This window comes from Ambystoma mexicanum, chromosome 3p (assembly GCF_040938575.1).
Source record: "Ambystoma mexicanum isolate Mex_15411 chromosome 3p, UKY_AmexF1_1, whole genome shotgun sequence".
Taxonomy (NCBI): Eukaryota; Metazoa; Chordata; class Amphibia; order Caudata; family Ambystomatidae; genus Ambystoma; species Ambystoma mexicanum.
The window spans coordinates 732,562,992-732,585,621 of NC_090925.1; the positions used below are offsets into that span (position 1 = coordinate 732,562,992).

A 22,630-nucleotide genomic window follows, 5' to 3' on the forward strand; every position below is an offset into this window, starting at 1 on the left:
CCCTCACGCGTCGAGGTCCATCAGATTGTTTTTTTCCGTCATACTAGATGGACGTGTATAGTGGAGTTCCTTTCGGCGATAAGCCATTGAATTTGTATAATTATAATAGTTTTTCTTTCTATCCTTTCTTCGACTGCCGTAACACCACGCAGAGGAATGAGAAAGAATACTGCCGTTGGAGACTATCGCGACGGACCGTACAGCCTTGCAAGGCTGCCCCGCTTGGCCCAGACAGTAGGGAGAGAGGGGGAGGCCATTGTTAGGCCCTATTAGAATGCATATTCTCCCCTTCCCACATTTGGTTTGCCCAGCGGCCATCCCCTTTACCCAGAATTATGGAAAACACTCCTTTTAAGTTTTACCCTAAATCCAACTGTAAATTCCCCTGGGTGGACAAACATTTAGTTTGCAACTTGTGTCTACCAAGAGACCACGTTGAAACGTCTTGTCGAGCGTGCAGGCTCTTCAAGCCTAAGACGTTGAAGGGCCGCTAAGCGCTGGGCCCACTACGCCAGGCAACTCGAGGCCATGGAGGTAGAAGGAGCCTTCAGCGATGGCACTGATGCTGCACTTTCTGACGGCGAGGGCGCCGGAGTAGCTTCAGCTACCCAAGCGCAGGCCCCCCGATCCCGTAGGACAGGCCGGCGGCCATGTTGTGGGGACTTCACCCGGCAGCGGGAGCGCTTCAAAAGCACACACCGCAGAACACATAAACCCCATTCGACATTTGACAGATGAGTCGAATACTCGACAACGTTCGACACCCTGTGAACTGTCCACTGAGTCCCGTTCAAGATCGCCACACGACAGGGCTAAAACGTCGAAAGACGGCAATGGTATCGCATGAAAAACACCTTCTGAAGGTCGTTCATCCGCGGACGAAACCTCAGCCCCCACACTCGAAGTTCGAGGTTCTTCAACTAGTAAAACGTCAGGCCCCAAAAAGTCTGTTACACACTCCTCTGGGCCCCAGGGTGGGGAAAAACACCATAAGAAATCCTCTAAGGAACCCTCAAAGGGACAAGAGTCCTACTAGGGACAGGTCTTCACAAAAGGGAATTTTATCCAAGCCCATAGAGAAACATAAAGACTCTAGGCCAAAGCTTATACCTCCAACTAATGAAGACATGGGTATTCCCGACACCGTAATCCCAAATTCAAAGGAATGGTCTTCGCAGGATATCGACATAGTTATGCGAAGAATGACCTTTATGGCGAATTTCTTTGAAAAAAAATCCAGATTACCTTCAAAGCTTTCAGTCCACCCCTCCCACCACAGCCCCTTCTGGCTCTCAGCCCTCTGTCTTCAACCCCCTCCCAAGAAGGCTCATTCTGATGTCCCCGCACAGGGCAGAATTATAGATTTATATGACCCTGAAATAGATCCAGAAGACCGGGATGATCTTTCATTTGTGGAAACATCTGACCCTCAAATTATTGATGAGGACACAGACGAACTTTATTATGGGGACGGTGAGGACCCAGACCAGGAGGCGAACATGTATTCTATAGATTCACCGATTAATCAGAACCTCCAGTGGTAGATTCCCCGGTAGACCATCAACCCCTCCTCAACGAAGTCTTAACCAAAGTGGCAGAACATTTCCGCATTGACACACAGGAGGTACAGGAGGACAAAGACTTTCCTGAGCAATTGTTGGGAGACAAAAAGACAGTAGGGCAGTTTATCCCACTGCTAAAATCTGTTCAACGTAGAATCCAACCTTCTTTGGAGGCACCGAATCTCACACGGGCTGTTAAGCTGCGTGTTGAAAGACTGTTCAGGCCTGCACCTTCAGACCCCCTATACATAAGAGGCCAGTTAACCAGACTCTTTGGTGGTTACCACCACACGAAAGAGAGCAGGCACACCCCTGGCTTCCTCCGAGGCTCCACCGGATAAGGAGAGCAAGAAAATATATGCAATGGGCAGAAAGGTAGCCTCTTCTGCAGCCTACCAGACAAGAATTGTGAATAATGCTACACTTTTGGCAAGTTACAACTGCCATAAGTGGGAGGAGGTTTTCCGCGTTACTCTCATCCGCACCTGAACCACTTAAATCTCATTTAGCTCAGGTGGCAGCAGACGGAAGAGCTGTGTCTACTTGTCTCCTTAAGTAAAATTTTGGCGTGGCTGACAATGCAGGGAGAGTTATCGCAGAGGGCACTATTCTAAAGAGGCACGCTTGGCTTCGCCAATCCGGCTTCAGGCCAGAAACACAGGCCACCTTAATTAATATGCCAGTGGAACCTGATGTGCTCTTTGGCAAGGCTGTAGAAGATGCCCTTAAGACAGCAAAGGATGAGTATGACACACTAAAGTCCTTATGTCAGCTCACGAATAAGCCCACGGGGCAAAGAGGTAATGGCAATTTTTGCAGCTTTCAGGGCCAAAATTCTCAGAGGGGATCAGGTTACAACCAAGGCCAAGGTTCCTATGGCAACAACCAAGGACAAACCATTCAGGGCTATCCACGAGGACAACATAGAGGTTGTGGTAATCGGAGCAGGGGCCCAGCTCGAGGAGGCACCCCACCTCAAAGCAAGTGACATTCCGCTCCAGGTACCCTCCCATTCATCTCCAGTAGGAGGACGCATTTCCAACTTCACCCATGCATGGGAGGGTATCCACTCGGACAGATGGGTGCTGTCCACGGTAGCAGAAGGCTACTGCATAGAAACTTCAACATCCTCGTGATCACCCCTCCAAGACAAAAGGTCCACTCAGAGGAACATCAGCGGATCCTTCTAGAAGAAATAACAGCGCTTCTATTCAAGGACGCCATAGAGGTGGTCCCAGCCAACTAGGTAAACGGGGGTATTATTCAACTTACTTCCTTGTGCCAAAGAAAATCTAACAATGCGCCCAGTATTAGATTTGAGGCCTGCGAACAAGTATGTCTAGCCACAAAAGTTCTACATGACTTCGCTACAAGAGGTAATCTCGCTTCTCAAAAAGGGGGGATTACATGGCAACATTGGATATGAAAGATGCCTATTTTCATATTTCAATGTTCCCAGCACACAGAAGATTCTTGCGTTTCAAGATACCGAACCAGCACTACCAATTCAAGGTGCTGCCCTTTGGAATAGCCTTGGCTCCAAGGGTATTCACCAAAGTACTGGTGGTAGTGGCAGCGCACCTCCGCAGGGAGACAATCCCAGTGTACCCTTACTTGGACAACTGGCTCATAACAGGGGAATCACCTCTGATTTGCATACAAATCATCCAAACAACTATCAACCTCCTCTTTCAATTGGACTTCTCAGTCAAAAAGAAAGAATCAAGCCTAGTGCACTTCCAAACAGTTCCTAGGAGCTAACATAAACACAGAGGAAGGATTGTCTTTCCCTCAGAGGAAAGAATAAAGAATTTGTTACTGCAAATACCACATTATCAGGCCGGCCACCAGATAATGGTGCGCAAAGCAATGCGTGTAATTGGCAGGATGGCATCTTGCATATACCTGGTTCCTCGCGCGCGCCTGCGCATGCATCCCATACAGGAGTGGTTGGCGAAACAATGATCTCAGGCAAGCGGTCAGTGGGACGATCTAGTGGTCGTTTCGCCAACACTGGTACACAATCTTTGCTGGTGGACAAGAGAGAACCTGTCGAAGGGGAAACCCTTCTACAATCCACAGATACAAGCAGTGGTCACGACGGATGCCTCAATGGCGGCGGGGTGTGGGGGCTCACTACCTTCACCACACAGCTCAGGGTCTGTGGTCTCACACTGCGGCTCAGAACCACATCAATGTGCTGGAACTTCTGGCAGTATTGAAAGCTCTCCAGGCGTTTGAACCCCATTTAACAAACCTGTCGGTGCAGATCCTGATGGACAGCAGCACAGCAATGTTTTATATCAACAAACAGGGGGGTTCGCGCTCTCCAAATCTATCCAGACTTGCACAAACAATCTGGAAATGGGGACTCAGACGGAAGATGTTCCTGTCATCACAACATGTTCCAGGGGAACTCCAAGATCTAGCAGACTCATTGATCAGAGATCCCCTACCAGAGGAATACGAGTGGCGTCTACACGAAGAAGTCATAGAACACCTTTTCGAAGGGATTGTGTCCTCCGACGTATTCCTTATCTTGATAGATCATCGCCAGCTTGCTGGCCTCGGAAATATTTTTTTCAGTAGAGGGCGCTGCGCGTCTACGTCCCTCGAGCCGATGTCCCTCGACAGCCTCCATATCGGTGCCGACGTCATCATGCGTATAAATAGACTCGCGCAGCGTCCGTTGCTCAGTTCCGTTTTTCCGCGCTTCGTGGGCCTCGGAATCGCGTTGCTCAGTATTTATTCTTCATTATTCCTCGAGAATACCAACTCTTACTCGATGGCTTCCTCATCCGAACCGACGACTCAACGGTCCGGCTTCAAAAAATGTCGAGACTGTGGAAAGAAAATGTCGTTGACAGATCCTCACAGGATCTGTTTGTGGTGCCTGGGATCGGAGCACCAATGTTCGAAGTGCGAGGACTGCATGTCCATGACGGCGAAAGCCTTGAAGGAGCGTAAGGGGAAGCTTGAGAGAGGTAAGACAGTTAAAACTCCTTCGAAGGTTTCCTCGGTAGAGTCGAGACATTCGTCTCCTCGGCGACACAGGAAACATTCCCGTTCTAGGTCTCGAAGCAGTTCCCACCACTCTTCGAGATCCAAGCATTCAAGTAAGAGACGTCGGAGATCCCCTTCCTTGTCTTCTTCTGTTTCTCCGGAAAGAGTCACCTGCCCCACAAAACATAGCTCTCAGGCTGAGTGGGAGGAATTCCGTAAAAGGATGCTTAGCATCTTCGAGAAAGCGGCCTCGACCCCCTCGAAGACAGCTGAGGGTGATACCCTGGGTGAAAGACCCGAAAAATCGAAACGCTGCGAGTTGTTGCACCCGGCGAAAGAAACTACTCGAGAGCATCATGAACCCTCGAGCAAAGGCACTGTGCCATCGACGCCATTGTCGAAAGTCCCTTTGACGCATCAATCTGCGTCATCAACGCAATTATCGAAGGGCTCATCGACGCATAAATCGATCGAATCGACGCCGTCTTCGACGCCAAAAAAGAACAAACCCACAGCCGTCACTACCTCACAGCCAGTGGTCATACCCAGGGCCTCTAACACGACTTCAAGAATGTCATCAAATACCTCGAGTAGGATTCCAATCCTCTCGAGTTCTTCAAGGCCTCTTCCAATCTTCTCGACGTCTTTTTTGGTGTTTCGGAAGCCTTTAACGTCCACGATGTCGACGTTTTCTCAAATTATGACAAATTTAGCCGCTTCTGCTATGGAAATGGGATTTAAGCCATTTCCAAGGTCTGATAATTTCAGACCTTTGTCTTCAATTTATGAGGAAGGGGAGGATTCGGATCAAGAAAGACCCTTTGGGTTGCAGAGATCTGCAACACCTGAACCAGAGGAATTTTACCTCTGAGGAAAATAGGTTAAAGGATCTTCGAGAATCCTTACATGAGGCAAGTAGAATAGAATTTGCCAAACCACACCCAGGGGAACATGCTGAGACCCCTTACAGAATTTTAATGGCAAGAATTATAGAATTGATGGGTTGGTCTGCACCTTCACCTGCATTCCAACAGGATGACCTTACAGACATTTTAGTTAAAGGCCCACGGGAGGATCCTGTGGTTCCATTTCACGCTGCATTACAAAGAAAAATACTGGCTAACTACTTCTGAGGTAATCCCAGCGGTTAACAAGAAGTTATCAGCCAAATATAGAGTGTCTGCTACTGACCCTGAATTTTTGTCTAAACGCCCAACTCCAGAGAGTCTGGTTGTTCAAGCAGCAAATGCATCAGGCAGTAGATCGGCATACCCTGCTGTTCCACAGGTCAGGGATGACAAAAGATACGACTCTATGGCTAAGAAAGTCTTTTCTGCAGGTAGCATGGCGTTGAAATCTAACGGTACTTGTACGCTCGCAAGGTTCAGCCATACACTTTGGGAGTGTGCTTCATCAGCGGCTGACTGCCTCCCAGAGGGAGAAGAAAGGGAAGCATTTCTAAACATCATTAAGGATAGTAAAGACGCAATTTGTGAATCCCTTCAAACTGGCATTGATTCTGCTGACAGCATCAGTAGGGCCATGGCGGCAAGTACTACAACCTGCAGATTTGCGTGGTTGCGAAAGTCTGGGTTTGCTTTAGATGTACAAGCCAGACTTTTAAATATGCCCTTTGACGGCTCTTCTTTGTTTGGTAAGAAGGCGGATGACAGCCTAGAAAAGTTACAGACATCCAAAGCAGCAGCAAAATCCCTGGGAGCTGCAATCCGTCAAACGCCATATCGCCCCTCAGGAACCTCTTGGAGAGGTAACTCCTTTGGCTTTTATTCTGCATTCGGAAAAGGCAGAGGACAGTCGGTTCAAAGAGGTCAAAAAAGATTCACCCGAGGTGGACGGGGTAAAAATACAAAAGCCGCAGCAGAAGCAGCAGGTGCCTCTTTACCCTCGGCACCTGCATCAGCCGCCTCTAAATCACTCTGAGGACTCTCCTCACAAGACACCAGTAGGGGGCAGGCTAACTCTACATCTGACGGAATGGCAGGCTATTACGTCAGATGCTTGGGCAATGGAGACAGTTGCCCAAGGTTACTGCCTGCCTTTTCTACGCATTCCTCCGAGTCATCCACCGGGGAACAGCTCTCGGAAAGTTCCAGATCTGCTCCTCTTGCAGGAAATTGTAGACCTACTTGTGAATGTTGCCATAGAACCGGTACCTGTAGCGGAGAGGAACAAGGGCTGGTACTCCCCCCTACTTCCTAATACCGAAGAAGGACGTAGGACTGAGACCTATCTTGGACTTACGAGAATTGAACAAGTTCCTCAGGAAGGACATGTTCAAGATGGTAACTCTCTCTCTGATCCTTCAGGCCCTCCAGCTCCAGGACTGGCTGGTATCTCTGGACCTTCAGGATGCTTATTTCCATGTGCCAATCCATCTCAAACGCAGGAAATACCTGAGGTTCGCAATTGACGGCTCTCATCAATTTCGAGTTCTGCCATTTGGGCTGACCTGCGCCCCGAGGGTCTTCACCAAGCTAATGTCGGTAGTGTCAGAGCCTTTTCTATTACTGCAGCCAAGCTCTGGAACACTCTGCCACTATCACTTAAATCCTCGGCTAATCATCTGGCTTTCAGGAAAGCTCTGAAGACCACCCTGTTCTAACGTCTCTGTTCTTATTGTGTTCCCTGAGCTTGCAGCTTCCCTACCAGCGCCATGATGCCTCTGGGTGACCGTGCGCTATACAAATATATATAACATAACATAACGGCTGCAAGTCTAAGGAGGGAAGGGATTCACGTCTATCCCTACCTGGACGATTGGCTGATCAGAGCTGTATCTCCGGAACAAGCTCAGATCCAGCTAGATTATGTCTGCCACTTCCTTCACAAACGTGGCTTTTCCCTCAATTTAAAGAAGTCACAGATGATACCATCACATAGACTCCAGTTCATTGGAACGGTCCTCGACACTTCCCTGGAAAAAGCCTTGCCACCAGAGGTGAGGGCTCAAGATATTCTGCAGATGGTCACCAAGTTTCAAAATGCACAACGTCTCCCAGCCTTCGACTTTTTGAGGTTGCTAGGCCTCATGCCATCCTGCATCTTCCTTGTGCCAGAGGCTCGCCTGAGAATGAGATCTCTTCAGTGGGCACTAAGAACTCAGTGGTCGCAATTCTCAGGGAGAATGACAGATCTCCTTCAGGTTCCGGACAAGGTGGCTCGTGACCTGCAGTGGTGGGCCTGTCAGGAGAAAATTTTGAAAGGAGAACTGTTTTGGCAACCATGGCGGGAGATAACAGTAGTCACAGATGCCTCACTCACGGGGTGGGGAGCACATGCCAACGACTTGACCAACAGCGGTCGTTGGTCTCCATCGCAGTTCAGACTACATATCAACCTTTTAGAGCTGAGAGCAATCAGACTAGCGCTAAAGGATTTTCTGCCATCTGTACAGGGGAAAAATGTCCTGATAATGACGGACAACACAGTGGCCATGCACTACCTCAATAAAAGAGGAGGCGTAGGTGTTAGGCAGAAATCTGTGCAGTTCCCTCTGGGACCACTGCAAAAGATTTAAGACTACAGGTGTTTGGCAGTAAACCACTTGGTAGCAGTCTGTACCACACAGATTCACTTGGTAGCTGTGGCTGAGCAGTCGGACTTCCCTCAAGAAGAGTTAGGCAGTATACAGAGTATTCACAATAGGTCAAAAGAACACAGTAGAACAAATAAACACTGACCAGAGCTTGGTGTAAAAGAGATATAATTATTTATTTAAAACCACATCTAGTAAAACACACGGGCACTAATGTTAAGCAGTTCAAAAACACGGTCACTAAAAGATATACACTCCCTTAAAAGAATATTAGACAAGTCTTAAGTAAAGCCCCACTTATTTTCAGACAGCGGTGAGCGCTTAACGCAGATGGCACTCTAATAATTCGTTTTAAAAAGGGAGAGAAAAGCAGAGTATAATTTGAAACCGATCCCAACACTTTCACAAGAACACAACAAGAGAGGAAGGCAAAGTAAAACCGTGAAGTTAAAGTTCAGAGGGCCGGATCCACTTTAAAAGGATCAGAACGAAATGTGTCCAAGGTCACACGGTTGAAGTGCACAAAAGTCTTGAAAAGGTTCAGAAAGAGTTGGACCAAAGAAAGGGACCAGTTAGATGGTCAAGGCGGCCAGCCCAGTCCAGAAGGTTAAGGGATTATTATTACCTTGTAGCAATCTTTAGAAAGGGAGGCCTGGCGGACACGGTACCTTAAAGTGGTGAGAATACTCCAGCGGGGGCAGTTGTTCCTGGCAGCGGATGCAAGTTGGTTCTCCGTCCGGGGGAAGAGAGGATCTCGTCGGGGAGCAAGACAGGAGTCCGTTGCACTGCCAGGGAAGAAACCAGCCGCGGAGTTCTCAGGTAAAAGGAGCGGTCCTTTTATTCGCGGTCCAGTGGTAAGTGGCTATCCGGTTGCCGAGGTGCTTGGCATGGGCAATTCGACCACAAGACGTCCTGGGATGCGAGGAAAAGAAGGTAAACTGGTTGTGCCCACCATTTAGGGGAAGAAGCCTCTCCAGCCGGGAGATCTTCTCTGTCGTCGGGAAGCAGTGAGTCGGTTCCGCAGGGCTCCACCGGTGGTGTCGTCGTGGTAGGTCGGCTCAGCTTCTCCCTCATCAGATTCTCCTGTCCTGTGGCGACTTCTGAAGTTCCAGTCCCCAAAGCCCTGCTTTTATGCAGCGCACCCCCATTCACTTAGCCTAGCTGTCAATCAAACATGCTAAGTGGTGAGCCGGCCGGCTCACCACCTGGGCCAATCACACAAGAGTGCGACTTGAGTTACCAAGGTAACTCAGTCCAGGGTGCCTAAACCCCCTGCCACACCCCCTGTGGTACCCAGACAGAGTAACACCACCTTTGGAGGCTTCTGTGGGTTGGAGTCACAGAAGAGAACACAAACGCCATTTTAGAATCGAGTCCTGGCAAAAAATACCACCCGGCGAATTAATATTAAATAAATAAACCGGCGGTATGTTCGAGGCTATGAGAATTAAATAATTAAAGTTGGTAGCCTTGAACAATGGGAAAATCCCATAGGGATATATTCGCGGTTGAATATAAAAAGTAGTATACACTGCCACCAGCCAAAACCCGATCAGGGGGGAGGGAGACGTGCCCCCTCGACTAAAAGACCCCGGGGCAATCGAATTGCCCCGACCAGTACGTCCACAATATGATGGTTTGTACCGGTTTCTGTTAATAATTTGGGACTAGTAAAGCCAATGGTGACTTTGCATGCCTTGGGAGGCAGTAGTCAGTCCCAGGATATGGAGTCTATGGTGGGGTGTCACTATGACACCCCTGTGTCACTGCACGGAGGGTGCTGTGTAACACACATAGTAAAAACACATGAGGCCCTATGGAGTAAAGGACCCCATAGCCCATAAAACACAAACAGTCAAAGGAACACCATAAAGAGTGGGAGGGAGAAAAAAAGAGTCTCACTCTTGGCAGGAGAAAAAAACAAACTCCAGAAATCCAGCAAAGCTGCTGGGGGACTCATTAGGTTAGGAAATTCAGCCTAAAGAGAGAATTCTCCCTAACAGTAGGATCACTGCCTCTGTGCAGAGAGGCGATGCAGCTCTGGTTCTGGGCAATCTAAGAAGGAATCTCTCTATCAGCAGTTCACTTAGCCGGAGAGAAAAACTTGACGGTGGACGCTCTGAGCAGGCAGAGTACAGTCTCCCACGAGTGGGAACTAGCTCAGGAAGTCCTTCAACAGATCTTCACCCTTTGGGGAACCCCTCAAGTGGATCTGTTCGCCACCAGCATCAACAGGAAGTGCGATCAGTTTTGTTCAAGGGAGTTTCCCCCGAGAGGAGCTCTAAGGGACACATTCGTAGTGGACTGGGAGTTTCCACTTTTGTACGCGTTTCCTCCTGTCCCTGTCATACCTCAAATGATCAGGAGGTTGAGAAGGTTCCGGAAAGCCATGATCCTAATGGCCCCGGACTGGGCCAGGAGAACGTGGTACCCGGACCTTCTGGACATGTCCATCTGCCCTGCAATTCGTCTTCCAGTCAAGGAGAATCTTCTCTCGCAGAAGGGAGGTCAGGTTCTCCATCCAGACATCAGAACCCTCAACCTTCACGCTTGGTATCTGAAAGGTTGAGATACAAGGATTAAGACCTCCCAGATGACGTCATGGGGGTGTTGCTTTCAGCAAGAAGGCCAGCAACAAAGACTTTATACCGCTGCCGTTGGAAACAATTTTGCAGCTGGTGTAGAGAAAAGAATCTTGACCCCTTTTCATGTGGTACACCAACGGTGTTATCTTTTCTACTCTATTTGGCAAATTCGGGCCTTCAGGTTGACACTATCAAGGGCTATCTCGCAGCGCTATCGATCTTCAAGCGCACTGCAGAGGAACCATCGTATTTCAAGTTACCCTTAGTAATACAATTTCTGAAGGGATTAACCAATGTCTATCCTCCAAGACCATTCCAAGTTCCTTTATGGAACTTAAATTTAGTCTTAAATTTCCTGATCGGTACTCCTTTTGAACCACTCCACTCTTGTTCGCTAAGGTTTCTCACCCTTAAAGCTGTCTTATTAGCGGCATTGGCATCTGCTAGGAGGGTGAGCGAATTACAAGCTCTATCTTGTAAACCCCCTCATACAATTTTTCATAAAGACAAAGTTGTCCTACAAGTGAAATCTAATTTCCTCCCAAAAGTGGTTTCTGAATTCCAAATCACTCAGAAGATTACCTTACCATCATTCTATCCCCCCTCCCCATCCGGGGAAAGAGGAAGAAAGGCTACATAGGCTGAACCAAGGCGGGCTTTGAGCTTTTACATCAGCAGACTTGCTAGGATTAGGCAAGCAGACCAACTGTTCGTAGGTTACTCAGGGCACAAATTGGGATTACTGATAACAAAACAGACCATTTCCAGGTGGATTATTATGGCCATTCTGGAATGTTAAAACTGGCAGGGAAAGAGCCTCCTCAAAATCTTAGGGCTCATTCAACCAGGGGTATCGCAGCCTCTTTGGCCCTCCAAAGAGGGGTACCGATTTGAGACACATGTGCGGCTGCCACATGGTCGTCTGCACATTCCTTCACAAGATTTTACAACCTGGATTCCTCCTCTAGCCAAGATACTAGATATGGCAAAGCTGTGTTGCACTCTGTTCATTCTTGAAGTGAAACATGGCAATTTTACTCCCACCTCCAGTTACTCACCACTGCTATGGGAGTCTATCAAGATAAGCAATACGTCGGAGGACACAATCCCTTCGAAGAACAAGTTACTTCTTACCTGGTAACGTTCTTTCGATGGGATGTTCCTCTGACGTATTCCTTATCGCCCCTCCCATCCATCCCCTCAGTAAAACTTCCCTTGTGGTTACAGCTTGCGCTCCTTCAGGGTCAATAACCAATTCATGTAAAGCAACTGTAAACGTCAAAACGGAACTGAGCAACGGATGCTGCGGGAGTCTATTTATACGGCTGATGACGTCTGCGCCGATAAGGAGACTGTCGAGGGACATCGGCTCGAGGGACGTCGACGCGCAGCGCCCTCTACTGAAAAAAATATTTCCGAGGCCAGCAAGCTGCAGATGATCTATCAAGATAAGGAATACGTCGGAGGAACATCCCATCGAAAGAACGTTACCATGTAAGAAGTAACTTGTTCTCCTCTCAATGGGGTTTTCCAACTATAGACCTATTCGCCACAAGCGAAAATCGTCAATGCCCAGACTTAGCGTCCATGTTCCCCCCAGTCAGGCTCCAAGGGGAACGCCCTATGGATGAACTGGTCAGGGAAATTTGCATATGCTTCCCCCCCCCAACCCCCCGACACCTCTCATGAGGAAGGTGGTGAACAAGTTACACAAGGAACCGATGACGCTGATCCTTGTTGCTCCTATGTGGGCAAGACAGCCGTGGTATCCACATCTGCGCAGACTGGCGATGTGCGAACCCATCAAACTCCTCTGCCAGTACAACCTACTCACCCAGCACGGAGGACTAACAGTGCACCCACAACCACACTCTATGAACTTGGCAGCATGGCTTCTGAAGTCATAGAGTTTGGAGATCTCAATCTACCACAGAGGTGTATGGATATCTTGAAAGAGTCAAGAAAACCGAACACGAAGCACTGTTACTATGATAAATGGAAGAGATTCGTAATTTGGTGCCAGAATAAGCAAATCAGCGCCGTGGATTGTACTCTAATATTCTAACCTATATGTTCCACTTATGGTTAGTGCTTAACTCACTAAAGGTACACTTGGCAGCTTTGTCAGCCTACACCACTTCCCATAACAAGGTCTCATGGTGGAAGGTACCAGTCGTCAAAGCATTTAGGGGTAAAGAGACTCCACCCTCCAATTTCTAACCCACCGCCAGTTTGGGACCTTAATGTGGTACTCTCAAAGCTCATGGGACCACCCTTTGAGCCAATGCACAAGTCTAGTCTCAAACACCTGACTCATAAAACTGCCTTCTTAGTGGCCATTACTTCCATAAGAAGGGTCAGTGAAATCCAAGCTCTGTCAGTGCAGGATCCTTTCTTTACTGTTCTTAAGGATAAACTGGTTCTACGAACTCACCCTAGGTTCTCACCTAAGTTAATTTCAAAATTCCATGTTAACCAGTCTATTGAGCTACCGGCTTTCTTCCAGGAACCCAAGAGCTCTGCTGAGGTAAAAGTCCACACACTAGATGTCAGGAGGGCGGTCCTCTACTACGTAGACAAGACCAAACCGCTTAGGAGGACAGATCAACTGTTCATCTCCGTAGCTAAAGGCAGAGAAGGAGATTGCGTCTCTAAAGGTGCTATCTCAAAATGGATAGTCAAATGTATCCAGCTGTGTTACTCCCTTTCAGATAAAACTCTGCCTTTTACGCTAAGGGCCCGCTCTACAAGAGGCAGTGGGGCCACTCTGGCTTTCATTGCAAATGTAACCCTTGACACCATTTGCAAAGCAGCTACATGGAGCTCTATTCACACCTTTACTCAGCACTACTGCATTGACACTCATTCCAAGACAGATACTCAAGTGGGACAAGCGGTTCTAAGACACCTGTTTGCTCATGACCCTTCTCACATCCCACCTCCTTCTTCTAACACTGCTCGCTAATCTATGCACAGCATGTGATCTAAGCAGATTCCACAAGCCTGAGAAGGGATACATTACTCACCTTAATCGTATTTCTGATGCTTGTATCTGCTTAGATTCACATGCGCCCGCCCTTCCTCCACTCTGAGAGAAGGCGCATGGATGCTTGTAGTCTTATCTATCTTATCTGCTTGGATACTCTGTATTCACGGTACTTCTCATGCTACCTCATGTCAGAAAAAATACAATCTGAGGGTCCTACACGTGTGAGGGATCATGGGTACAGTGGACGTCACACTAGGGATAGTATTACTGGCACGCTCTAGGTCGACGCCCATTTTCGAGTTTCGAAAAACAAACTGTAATACTCTGCAGCTTCCATTAGATGTCAGCCTTTGCACAGCATGTGAATCTAAGCAGATACAAGCATCAGAAATACGATTACGGTGAGTAATGTATCCCATATATGTGTAAAGTATATAGTGAATGTTTTATTGCCCTACCTGCAGTTTTGAATTGAAGAGTTGTCTAAGACCTAAGTAAATAACTATTTTTCTCCACTGTGTGCGCTTACCTGAACCCTTCGCATCTCGCATGCCTTGCAGTTCAGTCACACTTCTCAGTTTGTTTGGCTGGACATTAGTGTCTTTCTGTAAAACCTCTTACGATCCTTGTTCGGGGTCGTTCTATTGTCCTTCCTCTGCACTCATTATTTGGTCCAGGTTCTATGGCCTCTTCCCTAGGTCTTGGTTCTGCTTTCACTTTCTTTTGTTCTAACTCTCTCTTCTCACCATGACTGGAAATACGGACTCGATTAGGTTATTCTGCTGTCTCTTCCTGTCATTCCTCCTTACTCTACTTATGCTTGTTGTCTTACTATACTATATGCTTGTACCTGGTATTGGGGGACAATATGTTTTAAATTAAGCACCACTGTTCATAAGTGCTTGTATGGAAAAGCACTGCAATATTTACAGGAACGACTGGTTGTAGAACACATCACAAAAGTCACACGTTCTAAGAACTCAATGCGTCTGACTCAGCCAAGATGCTAGAGAGTCCGAGGTACCGGACGCTCTTTCGCTTCACAGGCTGCAGTGATGTGGAATAAACTCCCATTGGCGATGCGTCAGGAAGTAAATATCTCCGTCTTTAGGAAAAATCTCAAAACATTATTTGTCTAATCTGCTATTTTTCCTGTATTTTTTGTGTTTTTTGTCTTCTGCGCCCTCATACATGTGCGCTCCGGTGCAATATAAGCTCATAAACATATGTGCCCTTAAACACTTTCTCTATGCTCGAGGCGCTGCACATTTCATACCTTAACACCATGCCATCTCTTTTCTATGTTTTTAGCCTACAAGTGTTCCAGGAGTCCGCCGATGACTTCCTAAGCATGCTGGAAAAGCTTCTTTCTCAACCTTTTGACACAGAGATGGTCCTGCGAGAGCAAAGCATCATGGTAAAGCTTTCCCTTGAAACTTGGGGGGATTTGTAATTGTACTGGAGTTTCCTTCCATCTGTATGGGTTAAGGGAGTTCAGAGAGTAGCAAAGTCTAGCAAAATTCATCAGTGAGACGAAAGATATGATACAGATTTTTAGCATTTGAAAAATGACTGGCTTTTAGACTGCACTTGAAAGAAAGTACCAATTTGGGAACAAGGTAAATCCAGAGCATAGTAGCATCAACATAAGTCTTGTCACTAACCTTGTAAAAAGCATTGTTTGTGCCTCTAACATTAATTTCTTCTTGCTGTGTGCCACAAATATTACACACTCGAAACATCATGAAAATTGATGTTTTAGTGTCTTCACAACTAATTTTCGTTTTAGCCTGCTTCCTCCAAAGACCTCACGCTAATCTTTGCAGATCGTGCTAGGCACCAGTTCCCATTACCGGTGCTTACAGGTCAATCACTTCTGAGTCCTGCAGATCCAGCTTGATTGACCCCATGGCAGTAAGGAAAAGAGAAGGAATTGGCTTTCATCAGGACACCTTGCATTAGGTGGATGGTAAGAGGATGTAGATTCAATGGCTTAGACTTGGAGGTTGGAAATCCTGATTGTAAAACGGTCTCTGTCAGAGCTGCCAGTTCTCACAAAGTGCAAGAGGTCTAAACATCTTATGCACTTTAAGAGCTGAAGCGGTTCTGTTTTTTTCTGTGGTTAGGAGTCACCCACACTTGAAGTCTGGTGTCCGCAGCATAGGAGGCAGTTTTCTCTAGTGTCCACTGTGTTGTAGTTGGCTGCCTCTGCTGCCTGTGCCAATTCTAACTCTTAATACAGATGTCCTCTGTGTTCTTTTATGCTTTTTCTCCTTTTCAGTTAGTGGAGATCAGACATTCACTGTTATCAAAAAAATATTTGGGTAGCCAGTGGGCTGAATGTTAGGGAGAATTCTCATTTCTGTGCTAATTCCCTTCAGCCTTAGAGACCCCCAGCTCTTTTGCTGGACTTTTTTATTTTTATCCTGGAGGGAGTGAAACCTTTTACTCTCTCTCATGTATTTGTGATTTGATTTTGACTCTGTGTCTCTGTGATTTTGGAGTCTGACAAACTTCATAGTCATCACTGTTTGTATTGTGACGCACAGCACCTTCGGTGCAGTGTCACAAAGAAGTCCTTTGGCTTTCTCATAAGGTTTAAATACCTTCTCTTGGGTTAGCTAGTAGCCCCTTTTCCTACTTACTCATGTAACATTTTGTATGTTACCCTCACTACATTTAATGGCTGGTGGCAGTGGTTTAATTTTCCCACCATTGTGCGTTTTTACCACAGGCTGAATCCTCAGCTACAGTATTATACCCATGGGTGCCCATTTTGTCAAAACGGCCCCGGTCTTCTTTTTTTGCCATTTCTTGTTTGGGTTTTACTCTGCGCGCCAAACCAGGTTTAACCCTTTTGTTCGTTTTGTCTTTGGCGTGCTTCAATGCTGAAACCCACCTCTGGCCTCTCACCTCAATGTGTCTTGGAGGGCAGGAAGTGAGAGAGGTGCCCAAAACTCCCTGTCCTTAGTCTCCTTGGTTACCTGAATGCACCCAGTGCTGATTGGCTGGCTAGCTGTCCTTGGAGGACAGCCACCCTGCTGTGTGAGTGACAGCTAAGCTGTGCATGAATGGGAGAACCCTGCATATAATTGAACAGAAGGCAGAGTCGACCAATGGAAGAAACATCAGATGAAAGAAACTGGAAGAGCAGTTTGCTGTACCCTCCTGGACCCTTGAAGTGCCTGGTGAAGCCCTGCTGCAGTGCTGAAGCTCCAATTTCGTATCGACTAGAGAAGCCCGGAACAGATGACTTCTTCCCTTGGATTGGTGGGGCCAACTGACCCCAAGACAAACTTTGCTGGAACCCCTCTCCCTGCTTGCTGTACTACCTTGCTGCTGCTTAACTGAGTGCCAGGGGTCAGGAACACCAGAAACGAGTGCATAGTCTTTAAGCCGGACCAAGCTCCAGGAAGATCCTAAGGACTATCCCGAAGCAGGAGAACCCCAGCCGGAGCCACCTCAAAGAGTGCTGGACCCCAGAAGTAAGGGGAGCCCATCAAGTGTGCAAGAACCGTGCTGGTGCTATTAACCGGTAGCTGAAACCGCGAAGTGCCGCTGATTCGGAAAGAGCCCATAGCCACCAACGACCTTCGAACTGGAGTTCAGGAGTCCTCCAGACGTCTTCCCTCTTGTCCCCACGACTGAGGCCCAGGAACCCATTGACTTGCTGTAAACTGCACAATATTTTACTTTCCTTCCAAAAAGTTTAAGTACTATTTTTCATAACATCTTTCTTTTGACACTCCTTTATTGAATGTTGTGTATTACCGTTTCCTGCCCAGCCCGGCTTCCAAAAGGAGAGTTGCTTTTAAATACTCAGCCATTATACCACTATGGAATCCAGGTACATTTGTGAGCAACCCTTTTGACTAGTGTGTCAGTGCCTCCCTGATAGGGCATTTTCTTTAAGCCCTATGTTTAATCATGTAGCCCACAGTAATTTTGCATTACCTTCTAGTCTTGGCGACTTAGCTGATGGTTCATCCTCGCCCATGTCAATGCACTTCTGTTTGATTGGGTAACCCTCTAAAAAATGTACAAAAGGAGAAACTTGAGACCCAAGCCACTCCTCACCGATGAGGCCCAACTAGGTCGAAACCTGTTTTGGGATGCTTGTGGTCTCGTGCAGAAGGGATGTGACCAAGCAGTTCCAGCTGGACTGCCCCTTTTGGGGTGGAACCAAACCTGATTTGCATATGGTCTTTCCCCTTTTGTAATGGCTTGACAGGCAAATACCGATAGTCTGTATGGGTTGCCCAGAGCAATGCAAGAGTTTAGGATTAATTCCAAACCTTCCAGCCATCACCTTTTTTGTTTTACAAATGATCTTTTGTCCATGTGCCTGTTCTAGGTGTATCTTTTAATGGAAAATCAATTGCCTCAGGTTCAATATAAATAGGATTCCTATGTAACGCTTCAGGTAAGGGGGACGAAGCTAAAGTGTAGTGTGTGTGTCTTTTGAAAAAGTATCAGCATATTCCAAAATGACGGCTGACGAAGCAGGATGTGTGTAAGCTGCTCCGTCCCCGCAGGCCCACACAATGAAGCCAAACAATGCGGGCTAGTAAAGAAAACATCCTGGGAGATCCCCCTAAGGAAGACTAAGACAGCGAGGAAATCAGGCGTGTCGGCAGCACAACTGGGAAAGAACAGAGCAGGACTTTAGCTCGCGACCTCGGCGAGGGAGAACATGTCGCCTGTTTCGGACAAGGAATAAACTCGCAAAATCGCCCATAGCTTCTGAGGCCGGATGCCAAAACGAGACTCCCTGTGGAGTGTACAAAGACCAGAATCAAGCGAATTAGCCAGGGGAGGCAGATCATTGACACAAGTAAACACTGACCCCCCCCAACACACGCACAATGGGCCAACGCTACGGCATGACACTTGAGTGGATTACCGCCACATCACATGGAGCAGCATTAACTCTTAAACAACCGCCGGACGAAAAGCAGAGTTAACTCCACCGGAGTTAAGCATTAAAAATCAGTAGTTCATTCAGGCAAAGGCTCCCAGACATTAGGAGCTGAAGAGGCAGCACCCTCAGCTACAGTGGAAGTTGTGACAGAACGGAGGTAAGAGCCATCAGGCGCCCGCAAATGTAAAGAAAACCCCCCTCTCATTGTAATTCTGGGGGCAGTGGAATCTTTGAAGGTGTGGGGTGGGAGAAAGGATTGCCTTAACGGAAAGTCAATGGAACCATCAAAATACACCGCTACTGGGTATTGAAAAGAACATAGTTCACATTATATACTGACTCAATGCCAATACAAGACTAACCAGCCAGCAGAAATCAAGAAATGAACCCCTCCTCCCCCTCACCCAGGGCGCTTCCATTTGAAGACACTACTCGAGAGAAGGCTGGATAAAGTCAGTGGTACAATACAGAAATACTATTTTGGATTTATTTTGCACAGATGTGACATCTAAAGGCGGGACGCAGAATAAAATAAAATCATAGTATCCTCATGTCCAAAAGTAAGGAAAAGGCGCCAACGGGTGATCAGAGACCCTCGAAGAGAACTATGGACGGCAACATCCAAAAACTGTGGTATCCAGGGAATACCTAGTCACCCCTCTGAAGGGTTGGGGGACTCTGACTAACCTTGCCAAGACAGGGGAGAAACGTCTAACATGGATATGCAAAAAGAAGACTTTCAAAATGCTTTATAGGATTCCAGAACCAATTCGTGGAGACGTTCCAGGTGCAATTCTCCTTGTTAAAAACTGAACTGAAACAGTCGCTTCAAGAGGTGAAGATGGAAGTCGCAAAACTAGAGGAGAGAGTGGACATGGTGGAAAGATCGGTGCAAGACATATCAGAAGATACAACAAAGTATGATTAGACACTCGAACACCTACCGAGATTATCCCATAATTTGGAGATCCAATACGAAGATTTGGAGAACCGCTCTTGGAGGTCTAACATACGGTTTAAAAACCTGGCTGAATCAGTAGAAGGTAAAGACCTAAAAGCCACTGCACGACAACTATTTGCTGTCCTACTAAGAGGAAACAATCAATATTGATTGTATCCACAGAGTTGGCCCACAACGTTCTGAACCAGCGGCGCTCCCAAGTGATGTCTTAGCAGAACTAACCTCTTACTCCCAAAAGGAAGCGATACTGAGAGCTGCAAGGTCATCAGATGCAATAAACATGAACGGAGCGGAGGTACAATTGTACATGATCTTGACCAGGTAACTTTACAAAAGAGAAGAGCAATGGGCCCAGTGGTATGATTTCTTATACAAAAACAAGTGAGATATAAATGGACATTCCCATTTGGTTTACTGTTTCACTGGGATGACCGGCAATGTTGAATCACTACCTGTGAAGAAGAAGAAAGTGAGGCATCCAGCATCACTAAAAAGCCAGAATGATCGAAAAGGAAAAGCTGGAGACCATGGGATTGGAAGGCAACATTGAACAGAGACAAATGGAAATGATCCAACTTGGGCTGATGTACCATGATCCTATGCGGAAGGTGAATGAGCCCTCCTTTATCTCCAGCCTACAGAACTGAATCTGGGTGAAATTGCTTGAATGTGGTATCAGAAGCAGACACTTTACTCAAGTAAGAAAGGGCCCATGAGTGGTGGTCGGTCGTTGGAATCTAGAGTGTGATTTAGCTCCCCCCACGTGGTTGCACTGGGTAGGGTAGTGGGCCAAAGGCACCTGACATTTCGCCCGGGCAATCTTAGGAACTTTGGCTCACCCCAGGAAAAAAGGGGATTAGAGGAGCTTGGAGGGTGAGGGGGTTGGAATTTTGTTTAACTTAGTTGGGGGGAGTTGGGAGGCAAAGAAGCATATAAGATTCTGAGGACAAACAAATGTGTGGCAACACTGGAGAAGGGATAGAGGGGTCGATGATACTAAATAGAGTTTGGCTAAGCAATGAGGAATATTAAGATATTATACCACAACATCAGAGGCATGAATTCCCCAATTAAAAAGAAGAAAATAGAGGGTTCTTGAAAGGGGTGCAATCAGATATCCTGATGTTACAGGAAACACACATAAGGGAGCTGGACAAGGGGAAATTTAGGATGATGGGATACCCACACCTATATCAAGCCAATGCAACCAGCAAAAGGGCGGGGGTTCTTGTCGTCATAAACGATAAACTCATTGTGAAACTCCTGGAGAGTAGGGTTGACCCGGCAAGTCATTCACTCTTCCTAAATGTTATGTTGGGGTCCCAAAAATACACATTAGCCACGATATATGCCCCGAATAAGGGTCAGGATGGTTTTTGAGTGATGTTCTTTCTCAACTTGAAATATTTGCAAAAGGGGACATTATACTTCCCAGAGATTTTAACTTAGCTTGGGTCCTCCTTATAGATAGAAGCTCACGCCAACGCATCAAATACTAGCGCCATCTAAACAGCTCAAACGACAAATGTCCGCATTGGCGCTCCACGATATTTGGCAAGTGTTTAAGGGACAGACTAAGGGCTTTACGTTTTACTCTCATGTGCACTCGTCAATGTCGTGGATTGACTAGATATGGGCTTCAACACACATTATGGGTAGGGTGAAGAACATGGAAACAGGAGAAATTGCTGTGTCAGACCATACCCCGTTAATAATGCAGCTGGAGGTAAAGGGAACCCAGATGGGAGTGTGGAAATGGCAATTCCCGGCTGACCTAATACAGAACCCCATGTTAACAACCTTGATTCAAGATAAAATTTATATCTATTTTGAAGAGAATGACGCCCACGACATTGTCCCGGGAGTGCTATGGGTACACCTTTAAAGCGTTCCTGAGAGGACACCTAATTGTGTTGAAAATAAAGAGATAAACAAAGGCAGGTTTGGGAGGAGGAGTTAGAAGCCAAAATCTGGGAGATCTTAACCAAGTTGGAAAAAGGCCCCACTAGAAATCTACATAGGGTCTTGAAACATACCCAGGGTGAACTAGAAACTCACCGTACAAAATTTGACGAAAAGGCCCTACTATTCACAAAACAACGTTATTACATGAAAGCTAATAAAGCTGATAAATTGTTAGCTAGGCAGCTTAAGCATAAAACATGGCCCCGCACAATATTAAAACTGAAAAATAGCTCGGGGCTGGCAGGGGGGAAAATGTCGCCACCAATGAGGAGATCCTGGGATAGTTCTGTGAATATTATAAAGCTTTATATATGTCTGATAATCCAACGAGCGATAAACAGGATGCCTACCTGAGTGAAGCCCCCTTAAGTAGCATTAGATGCGAGGAGAGGGATAGACTTGAAGAGGAAATACAGGAGGATGAGATGATTGCAGCGATAAAAGCCCTTCCAAGAAATAAAGCCCATGGACCCGATGGCTTCCCACCGAGCTTTTATAAATGATACCAGGGTGTCCTGGCACCACACTTAACTAAATTGTTTAACTTATTTAGGAAAAAGGGTAAGATTACAGATACGATGGAGGCAAAAGTGGTGGTCTTTCCAAAAATAGGTAAAGATCCATCATCCCTGCAGTCCTATAGGCCTATAGCACTAATTAATACTTATGCTAAGATTTATACAAAATATTGGTGAATAGGCTGTCAAACCTTCTGCCAAACCTTATAGGACCCAATCAGTCAGAATTCATTTCGCAAAGGTAGACCCACGATCACATACGCCGGGTATGTCACCTTTTAGAGGAAACATCCATCACACAAAACCAGAACACCTAAAGAAGGTATATTATCTACATCCCCCTCCCTGTTATTTCAGAACCCGACCTTCCCACCAGGGATGGAACCGGGAGCCGTTAAGATATGGAAGAACACAGGATGTGTAAAGACACAAGATATGTTACAGGGGCATAGGTTGAGATAATTTGAAAAGTGACTTTGGGTTGAGGGAGGAGGACAGATTCTGCTACCGCCAGCTACAGCATTGGTTGTCTATCCCTCAGATAAAAATTGCAGCCACGTGACAATTTAC

The 22,630-nt window shown here is 46.8% G+C and overlaps 1 protein-coding gene across 1 annotated transcript in view; it reads left to right on the forward strand.

The window, feature by feature from the left end:
• Positions 1–22,630, forward strand: part of STK36 (serine/threonine kinase 36) — a 682,518-nt gene that overhangs the window by 328,177 nt on the left and 331,711 nt on the right. The window contains exon 13 of the mRNA XM_069651602.1: positions 15,007–15,112. Coding sequence (XP_069507703.1) covers positions 15,007–15,112 — 106 coding nt within the window. The remainder of the gene's footprint in view (positions 1–15,006; positions 15,113–22,630) is intronic.